Here is a 13975-nt window from a genome sequence, read left to right on the forward strand (position 1 = left end):
GCTCCTCTGATGCTGCTTGGCCTGCTGTGTTCATCCAGCTCTGCACCTTGTTATCTCAGATTCTCCAGCATCTGCAGTTCCTACTACCCCAGAACATTATCTGGGTCTCCAGATTAACAGTTCAGTGATAATACTCTAGGCCATCACCTCCCCTGGCAGGGCAAAATCAATTGTCTGCGACATTGAAGGCCCCTTGACAGTATTCAGAAAGCAAACTTAAACGCTTGCAGCAAACATGAACAGAAACAATTACAAATTGTTGTACTACTGGATTCCAAGCAACAAATGCATTTGGAGGTGCTTATGCTCAGGCTTTTAAACTCCAAGCTGCATGCTCATCTTTTCACGATCTGTGCTGGGGGCTCTCAATTCTTACTGCATACAGTATGTGGCTGAGAGGCAAACAGTACTGCTGAACGTTTACGTGTGAAATATCAATTCTTGGGACTGAGGAGTATTTCAAAAATTTAAAAGAATAGTCTTCATGGGAATTCAGGGTCTGGAAGTCAACATTCAACAGATGAAATTGAGGGTCTAAAGTCCTAAGAGGAAGGGAGAGATTTGAAATCTGTTGTTATGTTAAAAAATGTTCCCGTGAAGATGTGAAATTGGTCCTTCTCACATGCAAATTAGGATTTACTTGTGAATTTTGCAGAAGAATAATGAAAACAGTTTCTGATACAGGGACAAATGAGGCTAATTTTTTTTCTAAATTTGGATGTGGAAACTTTAATCAAAGCAATTTCTTCACGTTGTGTGCAAACTGATGTGTTTTCCAAATACGAGGAGAAAACGAGACATATCTTGATGGATTCCTGTTGCAATTGAAGTGAACAAGTGTTGAGAAATAGGTGGGAACGTTTGGTCGGGGCGGAATCATTGTCACTACCGTTCGTGCGGGAGCGGAGGCTTGCGATGAACAGACCGGAAGTAGGTTGTTGTGAGGAGAAGATGGACTCAGTTCACAGGTAGCGGAAGCGTAATTGCGTGAACAAGGGATTTTTAAAAAACGGTTCGGACCTACCCTCGAGTCCACATTTTTTTGTGCATGTTAGATATTGGTTGTTGGGTCTGAACTGTTAGTTTGTGAGGGAATGTGGCATGTGTGATATCCCGTGACAGCTTCTGGCTTGCCAATGATCCGTGGTTTGGGTCCTGGATCGAAGGCCTACTTCAAGAGAGATGAAGGCCAAGGTTCAGGCTGAAATGCAAATCCCGTGCTCAGGGAATGGAGATGAAAAATTCCATTGCTACCTTTGGGATCCTTCTATATGAGATGGTTGCTCTTGGACATTCATCCAGGATCATGTGAACGTTCACCCCAAATAGCTGTTTGCACCCAGCTCATTATAGAGGGGAGATGGTTTCACTTACTACAGTTCTGTGTGTTTTGCAAATCTGTCAGTCTCTCTTTATATTGCCCTTATCTCGTTCTAGTTGTTGACGAACTGTGTTATGATGCCTTCGCGTAACAACGCCGCTGCTGGGGGCTCCAGCAGTAAAGTGAAGTACTCCAAGCTTGCAGACAGTGATGAAGGTTACATCGACCTGCAGGTTAGTTCCAAACAATGATTCTTGAGTACTGTCTGTTGAAATAATCGTAAGCTTCTTTTCAATACATTGTATACATAGTTTGCATCCCAGTAAAACTGATTGGCCAGTGATAGAATTTCATAGAATCCCGACAGTGTGGAAGAAGGCCATTTGGCCCATTGAGTCCACACTAACCCTTTGAAGAGCATCCCAACCAGACCCATCTCGTACCCTATCCCTGCATTTCCCACCCAAGACACTATCGGCAATTTAGCGTAGCCAATCAACCTAATCTGAGCATCTTTGGACTGATGGAGGAAACTGGAGCAGCCAGAGGAAACCCACACAGACAGGGAGAATGTGCAAACTCCACACAGAGAGTCACCCGAGGGTGGAATCGAACACTGGCGCTGTGAGACAGTAGTGCTAGCCACTGTGCCGCCCCAAATTTGACTTCAAACACTTTGTACTTCGTCTTTGATCCAGTTCCAGGAGAAATACTGCTGGTTAGTTGTTTGATTGATGGGTAGGCAGTTGATCTCGACGAAAGATAAAGTTAGCCTTTCTGGTGCACTTTTAAATAAGAAACTGCCTTGGCTCTAACTCATTGCATAGTTGCATCTATTCAAGGTGGACGTGACAGCTGGGAGGATTTGCCATGTTTTCGGGGCTTGGACGGTTAAATAGCCATCCAACGCTGGAGTGAGATCACCCATGAAGAATGAAGCTTGAATAAAGTGTGTTATGACTTGGAAATTGAGCAACAGAACCTAGCATTACTGCTGGATTATTAATAAAGAAAATCACCTCATGTTTTGGGGACCTGGATTCGAATCCTGCTGCAGCAGATGCTACAATTTGAACTCGATAGAATATGTGGATTTAAGAATTTACGAAGACTATGAAATCATTGTCGATTGTCAGGAAATTGTATCTGGTTCACTGATGTCCTTCAGGGAAGGATATCTGCCGTCTTCACCTATCTAGCTTACATGCGATTCCAGACTCATAGCAATGTGGTTGACTCTCAACTGCCCTCTGAAATGGCATAGCAAGCCATTCAGTTTTATCAATCGCTACAAAATCTCAAGGACGTGAAACCAGACACCACTAGACAACAGCTTGGTCACCACAAACAACAATGGCAAAAACAGCTTGTCGACTTTGCAGAGTCCTCCTCAATAACATCAGCGAAGTGCCAGAATTGGGAGAGTTGTCTCACAGCAACAGCCTGACATAGTTGTAGTTATGGAATCATACCTGACAGACAATGTACCAGGAATAACCATGTCCGTCCTCACCCCTGGATATGTCCTGTCCCACTGGCAGGACAGATGCAGCAGAGCTTGCAGCACTTGGGAGACAGTCGGGAGGGAGGGAGTTGCCCTGGGAGTCCTCAAAATTGATTCCAGACCCCATGAAGTCTCATGGAATTAGTTTTAACACAGGCAAGGGAACCTCCTACTGATCGTGCTGGTTGGATCCGAAACAGGACAGATCGTAGAACCATTAGATATATGGGCAGAATTAGGCCATTCTGCCCATCGAGTCTGATACAGCTGATACATTTCTCAACCTCATTCTCCTGCTTTCTCCTCATAACCCTTGATCCCCTTAGCAATCAAGAACCTATCTGTCTGTGTCTCTCATACACTCAGTGACTTGGCCTTTACAGCCTTTTGTGGCAATGAGTTCCCTAGACTCACCACACTCTGGCTGAGGAAATTCCTTTGCATATTACTTCTAAAGGGTCGTCCCTTCACTCTGAGACTGTGCCTTCGGATCTCAGTGTCTCCTACAAGTGGAAATATTTCCATGCTCGCTCTGTCCAGGCCTTTGTATCCTGTAAGTTTCCATGAGATTCCCCCCACCACCCCACCAATCCTTCTAAACTCCATTGAGTACAGACCCAGAGTCCTCAACTGCTCCACACATTACAAGCCCTTCATCCCCAGGCTCATTCTTGTAAACCTCCTCTGGATCCCCTCCAGGGTCAGCATATCTTTCCTTAGATACCGGGGCTCACAGTATTCCAAATACAGTCTGACCAGAGCGTTATACAGACTCGGCAGTATATCTCTGCTGTTGTATTCTAGCCCACTAGAAATGAAAGCTAACATTGCATTTGCTGACTGAACTTGCATGTTAACCTTAGCAGAATCCTGAATTAGGGCTCCCAAGTCCCTTTGTGCTTCAGATTTCTGAGCCTTTCCTGTTTAGAAAGTGGTCGTGTCTCTCTTCGTCCTACCAAAGTGCATAATGTCCACAGTTTGCCACATTGTATTCCAACTGCCACTTCTTTGCCCACTCTGCTAAACTGTCTGAGTCCTTCCACAGCCTCTGCATTTCCTCAAAACTACCTTTGACTCCAGCCATCTTTGTGTCAATATGCAAAGTTAACCAAAATGCCCTCGGTTTCTTTGTCCAGGTCATTCATGTATAAATGAATAGTTGTGGTCAAAACGCTGACACCCGCGGAACTCCACTGATCACCAGCTGCCATCCTGAAAATGACCCCGTTTTTCCCACACTCTGCCTTATGCCAGTTAGCCAATCCTGTATCCATGCCAGTACTTCACCCTAACACCAAGCACACTTAGCTTATTTAGTAGCCTCCTGAGCAACACCTTATCAAAGGCCTTCTGGAAATCCAAATAGATCACATCCACTGGCTCTCCTTTGTGTAAATTGCTATTGCCTCCTCAAAGCATTCTAACAGATTTGTTAGGCATGACCTCCCCTTGATGAAGCCAAGCGCTTCAAAAAATTCCAAGTTCAACTGAGGTGACACTGACTGGCTTATAATTTCCTGCCTTCTGTTTCCCTCCCTTTTTAAACAGGGGTTTTACATTAGCCATTTTGTTGTCCTCTGGGACCCTCTCTGACTCCAGTGATTCCTGAAAGATCACCACAAATGTCTCAATCTCCTCAGCTGTTTGCTTTAGAATTCTGGGATGTAGCCCATCTGCTCCAGGTGACTTTTCCACCTTTAGACCTTACAGCTTCCCCATCACCTTATCCTTAGTGATGGCCACTATACTAACCTCTGCCCCCCGATTGTTTTGAAGTTCTAGTCTGCTACTGGTGTCTTCCACCATGATAACTGCAGCAAAGTCCCTATTCAGTTCATTCACCTATTTCTTTATTTCCTATTCCTACTTCTCCAGCCTCATTTTCCAGCGGTCCACTGACCACTCATACCTCTCTCTTACCTTTTATATATCTAAAAAATTGTAATCATCTTGTACATGATGAGCTACCTTACCCTCATATTTCGTCTTGTCCCCCTGACTGCCTTTTTTTTTTAAACTTATCTTTTGTTGGTTTTTACAGGCTTCCCAATCTTCTGGTTTCCCACTAATGTTCACCATATTGTACGCTTTTTCTTTTGCTTTCACGCTGTCCCTGACTCTGCCTGTCAGCTTCGTTGTGAGACTGGGTCTGCAGCAGGTGGTGAGGGAACCAACAAGATGGAAAACCTAGTCGACCTTATCCATACCAATTTGCAGGCTGCAGATGCATCTGTCCGTGACAGTATTGGTAAGAGTGATCATGCACAGTCCTTATGGAGACCACGTCCTGCCTTCTCATTGAGAATATCCTCCATTGTATTGTGTGGCACTCTGACCATGTTAAATGGGACAGACTTGGAACAGATTTAGCAACTCAAGATTGGGCGTCTGTGAGGTGCTCTGGGCCATCAACAGCAGTAATACCCCCACTCAACCATTACTATTAACCCTGGTGTTCAATGCAGAGTGCAGGAGGACATGGTAGGACTGGCACCAGGCACAACAAAAAATGAGGTGTCAACCTAGCGAAGGTACCAAACAGACGACTTGTATGCTAAACACCAGAAGTAGCAAATTATAGAACTCGGTGATCCCACAATTATCAGATCAGATCTGAGCTCTGCACTCGCACCACATCCAGTCATGAATGGTGATGGACAATTAAATAAAACAGAAGGCTGAAGCATTCACATCAATCTTCAGGCAGACAAGCCAAGTAGATGATCCATCTCACCCTCCTCCAGTGGTCCCCAACATGACAGATACCAGTCTTCAGCCAATTCAATTCACTCCCCGTGATATCAAGAAACGGTTGGAGGCACTGGGTACTGCAAAGGCTATGGCCCTTGACAACATTCCAGCAATAGTACTGAAGACTTAAGCTCCAGAACCCGCCACACCTTTGGCGTACAGCTGCAACATTGGCATTGACCTGACAATGTGGAAAATTGCTCAGGTAGGTCCTGCACATGGAAAGCAGTACAAGTCCACCTGGCCAATTACCACCCCATCAGCCTACTCTCCATATCAGTGATGTGATGGAAGGTGTCATGAACAGTGCTATCAAGCAGCAATAACTTGCTCAGTGACGCCCAGTTGGATTCCGCCAGGGCCACTCAGCTCCTGACTTTATTACAGCCTCGGTTCAAACTTGGACAGAAGAGCTGAATTCCAGAGCTGAGGTGAGAATGACAGCCCTTGGCAGGAAGCCTGCATTCGACTGAGTGTGGCATCAATGAGTCCAAGAAAAACTGGAGTCAATGGGAATTAGGGGAAACTCTCCATTGGTTGGAGTAACACCTGGCACATACAAAGATTGTTGTGCTGGTTAGAGATAAGTCATCTCAGCTCCAGAACACCTTTGCAGGAGTTCCTCGGGAGTGTCAGAGGCCCAACCATCTTCAGCTGCTTCATCAATGACCTTTCCTCCATAATAATGTTAGAATTGGGGATGTTCACTGATGATTGCGCAATGTTCAGCACCATTTGCGACTCCTCAGATAGAAAAGCAGTCAAGGTTGTGTTTGAACATGGCTTGGACAATATCTAGGCTTGCTCAGATAAGTGGCAGTTGAGATTCATGCCACACAAATGCCAGGCAATGATATTGTCCAATAAGAGACAACCATACCACCACCCCCTCACATTCAACTTTGATGTCAACATCACTGAATTCCCCGCTATCAATCACATATCAACTCTACTGTTGACCACAAACTCGACTGGAATTGCCAGAGAAATATAGTAGCCACAACAGCAGGTCAGAGGCTAGGAATTCTGCAGTGCTTAACTCCTATCCTGATTCCCCAAAGCCTGGCCACAATCTACAAGGCACAAGTCAGGTGCGAGACAGAATACTCCCACTTATCTGGATGGGTGCAGCTCCAATAATACTACCAAGACAAAGAAGCCCATTTGATTGGTACCACAGCCATAAGCATCCACTCCCTCTACCACTCAGGAGCAGTGTATAATATACGAAATATACTGCAGAAGTTTACTCAAGAGCTTGAGGCAGTGCCTTCCAAACTACCTCCCCACTTCCATTTCGAAGGACAAGGCCAGCAGATAAATGGGAATAGGACCGTTTGCAAGTTCCCCTCCAAGCCACCCAAAATGCTGACTTGGAAACATATTGCTGATCTTTCGCTGAATCAAAATCCTGAAATTCCCTCCCTAGGGCATTGTGGTCTACCTACAGCACATGTATCACAATGGTGCAAGAAGGCAGCTCATCACCACCTTGATGGTCACAGTCCACGTGAAACTAAAAACAAACACTTGGTGCCCTCATAAGAGAAGGAAATAAAAAGATTATAAAAGCAAATGCTGAGAGATGAGGCAAGAAAAGATGATTTTATTTCATAGCTTTGGTGACCTGATGACAATCTCCATCCACAACCAATGAAGTACTTTTGAAACACAGTCGCAGAAAGAACTTGAGAGGTATTGGAAAATTGATGGTTTGTAAAAAGCAACCCTGTGCATTTATATAGTGCCTTTATTATATAATTCATCCAAAATTATCAACAAATTTTAATGGTTTATTTTATCCTTCCCACAGTTTAAGAAGCTTCCAACAAAAATTCCATACAAAGCAATTGCACTAGCAACTGTCTTGTTTGTGATTGGCTCATTGCTGATTACCATTGGTGCTCTGCTGCTGACTGGGTATATCAACAGTTCGGTAAGTGACATGTTTGTAACATCTTCCATTTCCAACTCGTGTCCAGAATAAAATAGCTAATTGCTTCGATTAAAAGCAGCTGTGTTTTTCAAAAGTATGCACGCTCAGAGCTGAATTATTGGAGGCAACATTGTCTGTCTGTCTGTCTGTCTGTCTATTTAGGTTTAGTAGGTTACTTTAAACAAACAACCAGAGACTGTAATTGCCATGAATATGGGTTGGATCTGAAATCAGAGCGTTCCACTTCAGAGAACACCACCAACCTCAGTGAACAATTCTTCTATTCTACTGGACAAAAAGTGCCTTTGCTTTTACAAAAAGAAAATCAGTGATTCCATTTTTTTCTCTTCCAGTATAGTGACACAACCTGGCCAGTGCTGATCATCGGAATCCTGGTTTTCCTACCTGGCTTTTACCATCTTCGGATTGCATACTATGCCTCAAGAGGATATAGAGGCTACTCCTATGATGACATCCCAGACTTTGATGACTGAACACTGTTCTCTTCCTTTGATTAACTGTTGTGTGCAGTCTGCTGTAAGGCTGTTTGTGATGAATAGGATTAGAAAGCATTCATTCCTAATGGCTGGATTGCACCAAACAGAATTCCAGCTATGTAACAATAAGGTGGTTTACAAGGGCCAGCTTCATTCTCCTGCTAATCAGATCTACATTTGAAATTTTGACTGATTTAGATACTTCCAGATTGCATTTTTAATGGGTTTTTAAAGTCATTCCTCCTTCCTTCAGAAAAACTGTTTGTATATATTATATATATGGTGATTTATGGACTGGTGAGTTTACACTGGAGGAGGCAGGGTCCCAATTAGAATCAAGTTTGTGCAGCCTCCGCACTGCAACACATGGTACCAGTCCAAGAATCCTAAATCACGGTGCATCAATGTGAGCATTGGCAAGAAGAGGCAACATTGTGTCTCCATCAATAAACTGTATTGAGCCATACTTTTATTCATCTGTTTCAACTAAATGGGACAGGGTACTTTGAACACAGATGTTTCCTTGGAATGTCAAATATCCAATAATGAAGGAACAAGTTACATTTAAGCATTGAACCATGCCTTAGCCTCATGAGATGTTTTCTTCTTTAAGGTTCTGCATTATGTTCCACTGAATTGCATTTTGAATGCTATTGTTGTATTAATGGGTAGTGTCACTCTGCTGACCTGCCGATCCTCACTCTGCATTTGTACTGTGCCAGGTTCACACTTGATGCAAACTCACATTTGCAACTCTCAATCTGGTTTAGCATGGCAGGGTTCCCTTGGGGCTAGGGATGGTGAAGAATTGAGCAATCATTGGCTGCATTTTTCTTTTCTGTGCACCCATAGCTCCTTATGTGAGAGACACTGCAAAACCCAAGGAAAATTTGACAACAACTTGGATGCTAATATCAACCTGTTGATGCTCCAGCAGTTCATTCTGCTGCTTTTGTGGCATTGATTATCCATGAAAGGGGCACAAAATGCACATGATGTGCTTGATTTGGACTGCAGGCTGACTTCAGAGCCTTGTAATGTTGCAGATGGACTCTTTGTATTATTCCTTGAAGAGATGTGGTTAGATGTGTGAAAGGCTCGCCTTTGTTACATCCCAGATTGACACTTGAACTGTGTGGTTTGATACACCAGTCAGAGGGGAGTTATGAGCCAACCATGTTTTGGTGCATGTAAAATCACGTGCCATTCAGTCCAGGTATGAATCCTTCCCTAAAGGCCATGAGTGAACCAGAAAGGCTTGTTTGAAATTGATGATTTCATGGTCAGTACTGATACTAGCTTTCACTTCCTGATTTATTCCTTGAATTTGAGTTCCACATAGTGGAATTTGAACTCATCTCCTCAGAGCATTAGCCTGTGTCTCTGGATTACCATGATGTTTCTATCTTCCCAGTCACATGGAGTTATGCACAAGAGATAGATCTCGACCCAGAACAAAGCAGAGGAATGCTGCAAATGATGACTTTTCTTGCTCAATTTTAAACTGATACGTATCCTTACTCTTCAAATCGGTCAGTTTTTTCCCCCTTTCTTTCCCTTCATTCAACATCTGAGTTCAAATTAGCCCATCAACAGAGGCTGTCGTTTGATAAGCCTCCTTGTCCTGTTCTAATCCTGTTGATTGGTGATCGGTTTTATCCCATTGTTAATTCACTGTAGAGTGCAGTATTCTGAAGGATCCAAAACATGAGTATGATTAATGATGCCTATCTACAGGGATTTTCTGGAAATGGATTTGGCACAGGGTAAACAGGTTCACTTATACATCAGGTGTGAACAGTGCAACATGCACCAAATAAAATATTTAATGTTCAATTTTACATATATGTGTGTAATTTAATTCCCTTCACCTGTCCTCTCTCCTTTTCTGAAGGTGTGGATTCTTGCTCGAATGCAGTTCCAACAGCATCTTCCAGTACGTGGCTACTCTTCAAGTGTGAGTCGAGACATTGAGTATTGACAGGTTGTTTCACCGAAGGGTAGGGAGGTGTTGGGTGGCTTATAGGCGATTTGAGATCGAGTGTATACGTTCAGGTTTTTGGTTGGGAGCAAGGATAGGAACTGTGGCTGAACAGGGCTTTCACTAACTTGCGAGAAAGGATACTGCGAATTGAAACTCTATTCTCACTCATACTACAGTTATCAACTCAGCGAGGTCGGATTAGATATCAGGCAAACAAGGAATCACATGTTAGAGGTGATAGCCATCAGGAAATCTTGTGTAGCCTGGGGGTCTTTGCTCCATAAAATAGAACAACCGGGGTTAACAGGAAGTCTTTCACATTAGGAGAAGGTTTGACATGCTTCTGTGAAGATGATATTTGCATTTGCAGGCAAGACCAGGACTCAGCCATTAATATAAGAGAGTCCAAATTAAATTGACTATGCAATTCAGGAGAGAAAAAACACAACCCAGAGCGATGAGAATGCAGAGGTGCGTTAAAGGAGAAAGCAGATGAATACATAATGGAACAAGGAACAGAAGAATATATTAATGGGGACACGCAAAGTTTGGGAGGAGATCTGTTTGGAACGTACACGTGTTGGGTGAAATGACTATTTCTCTGCTGTATCCCAGTGTAATATGTAGTTCAAGTGAAAAAGACTTGTTTTGAGTCGAGCAACCTATCCAGCAGCCTATCAGTCCCAGAAAAACACTGCTCAGGAGAATTGCTAGTTGGTATACCATTTTTGTTGGCAAGGTTCATGGACTCTTGTTGAGGAAATTTGTTCTGTTGCAGCCCAAACAACCATGTTTTGGTTCAAGGGTGAGTCGGCTGATGCTACCCACCTCCTTGCATTCTCACCTCGGTCGTCACTTATGTAGTTTGCACAAATGAAGGGTGTGAGAGGGGGAAACATGAGCTGCAAGTCCTTTTGAGAGACAGAACAAGATTCTGCCGAAGAGAACCTGAAATCTTGTGTCTTGTGCTTTTCTATAATAAGAAAGATAATTCCAAAAAGGATTCAAACCATTTTTCTTCAACTGTCTTAGAAACTCATGCCTCATATTTTTGGTGCAGTGTTTTGGATTCGTAGACACTAACGTATCATGAGCACTTAAGGAACGTGACTATTTTTCCCATGTGAGTGTCGACCAAAGTGATCTTTGGTGAACAATCTGTCCTTAAGAATTAGTGTTCATTTTCCCTTTAATATTCACTCGCTTAGCAGAAGTAGCTGGACTGTGAAATTGTAATCTGTGTTGCATTCCCATTGCTACCTTCCTTCCTTCGCCCAGGGAAACAAATGAGTTTAGCACCACTGTTCGCTGAAATAAAGTATGTGTCTATTTCTGTCGTAATTTAAATGTATAAAAACTTCGCACCTTTGAAATAAAATCTGACAGCACCCCATATAAGGAACATTGCAAGGAGGAAAGAGAGGCAGAGAGTATTTTGGACCTCAGGGCCAGGGCAACTGAACGCATAGCTTCCAAGGGTGGTGATAATTGGGAAGGATCAAGAGGCCAATGACGGTGGACCACAAAGAGGTGATTCCAGAGGTAAGACCATGAGGCATTTGAAATAAGGAAGCAAGTTTTGAAATTGAATTGCAGCTTAACTGTGAGTAAATATAGGTTAGCAAGCACAGGGGTGATGAGTATAGTTCCCAAGAACTGCTGTCACTATAGATTGGACACCACACATTCTGGGTCTGCTCACTCTAAGTGGATCGTCAGAGGAGTGAATTTCAATTTAAATGTTGATGTAAATATCAACATTTATAACTGAAGTAAATGCTGTGCATGAACACACAATGTTGTGTTTTTTGTCAGAGAGACGCTGTTATTTGTTTTAAGCTGAATTCGTATTCATTGATGTTTCCAAAAAATGATAGCGGTTTGCTGCATGTAATGTGAAGTATGGCTTTACTTGTCTTGCTCACACAGCTTTCATCTTGTAAAGAGAATGAGGTTAGATTTGGTGCTTATGTCAGTGATGTAACTGCATCTCAATCAGCAGTACCAAACCCATGTGACCAACCATGTGGGAAAACAAAGCTTCAGCATTTTTAGCCTGACACCTCAAGTGGACAAAGGCGTTCAGATGTTTCTAGTTTTTAAAAAATTTTCTCAAAATTTTGCAATAATGTTATGAACTTTTCGAAAAGCATGAACCCAAGGCTCTGCACAGATGAGAGTAGATAGGTCTATGCAAAGGTGAGATTTATCGTGAGAAGCTTGGAGGGGTGACAGATTGGATGTGGTTTTGTATGGCTTTTAGAATGCAAACTTGTGGGAATCAGGGCTGGACAGCTGGTTTGAAGTGGAATGATGCCAACAGTGTGGTTTCAATTCCTGCACTGGCTGAGGTTACCATGAAGGACTCTACTTCTCAACCTCTCCCTTCACCTGAGGTATGGTGCCCCTCAGGTTGAACAACCCCCAGTCTTCCCCCCTCTAGTGAGAGTGCAGCCTGTGGTCTGGGCAGATGATGGTGACTTTATCTTTCCATGAGTTTAGAATAAAGCCTCACTGAGTTAGGCCAAAGTCCATGCAGTTTCTGGCATTGAAACTGGGATTAGAAGATGTATAGTAAGGTTGTATTAAAAATAGAAAGTGCTGGAGAAACTCAGCAGGTCTGGCAGCATCCCTTGAGAGTAAAACAGAGTTGATGTTTAGAGTCCAGTGTTCATTCATCAGAAAGGAATATGGCTGATATTTATGTCTTAATGAAAATAAAAATGTAAGAAAGAAAACACTGATATTTAGCACACAAATCAAGATTTGTCTTAGAATGTTTCCTATTTAATTCCATTTGTGGCCCAATAACGAGGTGATATTGCGTCTTTTATCATTGCATTGTCTGTTTCTGGGGAGCTAGTCATTTCCTTTAGAGGGATGAGCTTCAGGCTTTGTCAGAGTTAACTTAGTATATTTGTCAGATAGCATCAATCAATGGGTGTAAAAATGACTTCAGCTTGTTCTTGGGACCAATTCCTTATGTTTTTTGCTTGTCTATTTCTTTAATCTGTCAGAAGATGGGCTGAGTTCACACCAGACAGGAATCATTAAGCTGTTTAATTTCATGATGTTCTGAGTGTACAGGTCCCATTTGTTTCAGCCAGCTCCTTCAGCCACTTGATGCACCTTATCTCGTCTAAGGCATCATCCGCATCTTCAGTCTCTATCATTTCAACCCCATTTTTCTTGTCTAAATATGCTTTTTCAACACACAATGTTTTAAGTAAACTCTTTTCCCTGCCAACCAAGATTTCCTGTGAAAAATTCATGAGAGGTTTCCTTGACAGATGAAGAGAAGGACCTTAACTCATCATTAAAAGATGTAGAAGAGAAATAGCAATCTTTGTTAACCAGTTCTCTCATTGCCGATTTGAGATTTCACCTTGTCCAACTGAACATGTCCAGATAGGATTGTGAAGTAAATTGTCTGCCCTGCAGTGTTCCAGGTTTGCTTAAAGTGAGGTAGGGCTTGAACATGACACAGGCTGCATGTGTAAGGTGTGTGATATCACCCAGGCAAGAGCGGAAGACAGAATTTCACTGCAGCACTGATTGGAGGACATTTTGGATTGGCCCACTTGGGTCTCAGATGTGATAGAATAGAACTTAGTAGCAAACAAACAGGAGCCAGCAAGGAGATCTCAGTCAAAACGGACCCAACAAAATTTGTAATTTTTACTTGGAATCTTACATCTATTTGCTGATGACGATTTCTGCAGTAATTCCACTTTGGCTCATTCCTATGAATTCTGATGCTGATTTGGAAAAGTTTGATGGGAAAAGTATTACTGAAAGTGCAATTCATAGCCAAATTTAAGTAGTAGGCCTGAGGTAGATAAAACTACCTGAACTGGTGAATACTTCAGTTTAAAATAAGAGGAAGTATAAGATAGGGACAGAGAGGAATGAAGGATGTTTGTTCGGAAATAATTTCGCTCTGTACTTTTGGTACATGGAATAACAAGTCTGAAATGTTCAT

The 13975-nt window shown here is 42.7% G+C and overlaps 2 protein-coding genes across 2 annotated transcripts in view; both read left to right on the forward strand.

The window, feature by feature from the left end:
* Positions 1 to 850: 850 nt before the first annotated feature.
* On the forward strand, positions 851 to 9850 carry tmem230a (transmembrane protein 230a). Its single transcript, XM_020513876.2, has 4 exons — positions 851 to 968; positions 1438 to 1554; positions 7390 to 7512; positions 7866 to 9850. The coding sequence occupies exons 2-4, from the start codon at positions 1456 to 1458 to the stop codon at positions 8004 to 8006; spliced, it is 363 nt and encodes a 120-aa protein (XP_020369465.1). The 5' UTR covers positions 851 to 968; positions 1438 to 1455; the 3' UTR covers positions 8007 to 9850.
* A 21-nt stretch (positions 9851 to 9871) lies between these two features.
* The window catches only part of LOC109914283 (serine/threonine-protein phosphatase 2A 55 kDa regulatory subunit B alpha isoform), a 70791-nt gene continuing 66687 nt past the window's right edge, over positions 9872 to 13975 (forward strand). Inside the window, exon 1 of the mRNA XM_048618448.1 lies at positions 9872 to 9966. The gene's annotated coding sequence lies outside the window, so the exon portion shown is untranslated. The remainder of the gene's footprint in view (positions 9967 to 13975) is intronic.

Source organism: Rhincodon typus, chromosome 40 (assembly GCF_021869965.1).
Source record: "Rhincodon typus isolate 14 chromosome 40, sRhiTyp1.1, whole genome shotgun sequence".
Lineage (NCBI taxonomy): Eukaryota > Metazoa > Chordata > Chondrichthyes > Orectolobiformes > Rhincodontidae > Rhincodon > Rhincodon typus.

Bases quoted from the DNA above. Each gene is read 5' to 3' on its own strand.
- tmem230a (XM_020513876.2), top strand. From the start codon at position 1,456: ATGATGCCTTCGCGTAACAACGCCGCTGCTGGGGGCTCCAGCAGTAAA. The intron at 1,555-7,389 runs GTTAGTTCCAAA...TCCTTCCCACAG, and splicing joins AAGGTTACATCGACCTGCAG to TTTAAGAAGCTTCCAACAAA. The intron at 7,513-7,865 runs GTAAGTGACATG...TTTCTCTTCCAG, and splicing joins CTGGGTATATCAACAGTTCG to TATAGTGACACAACCTGGCC.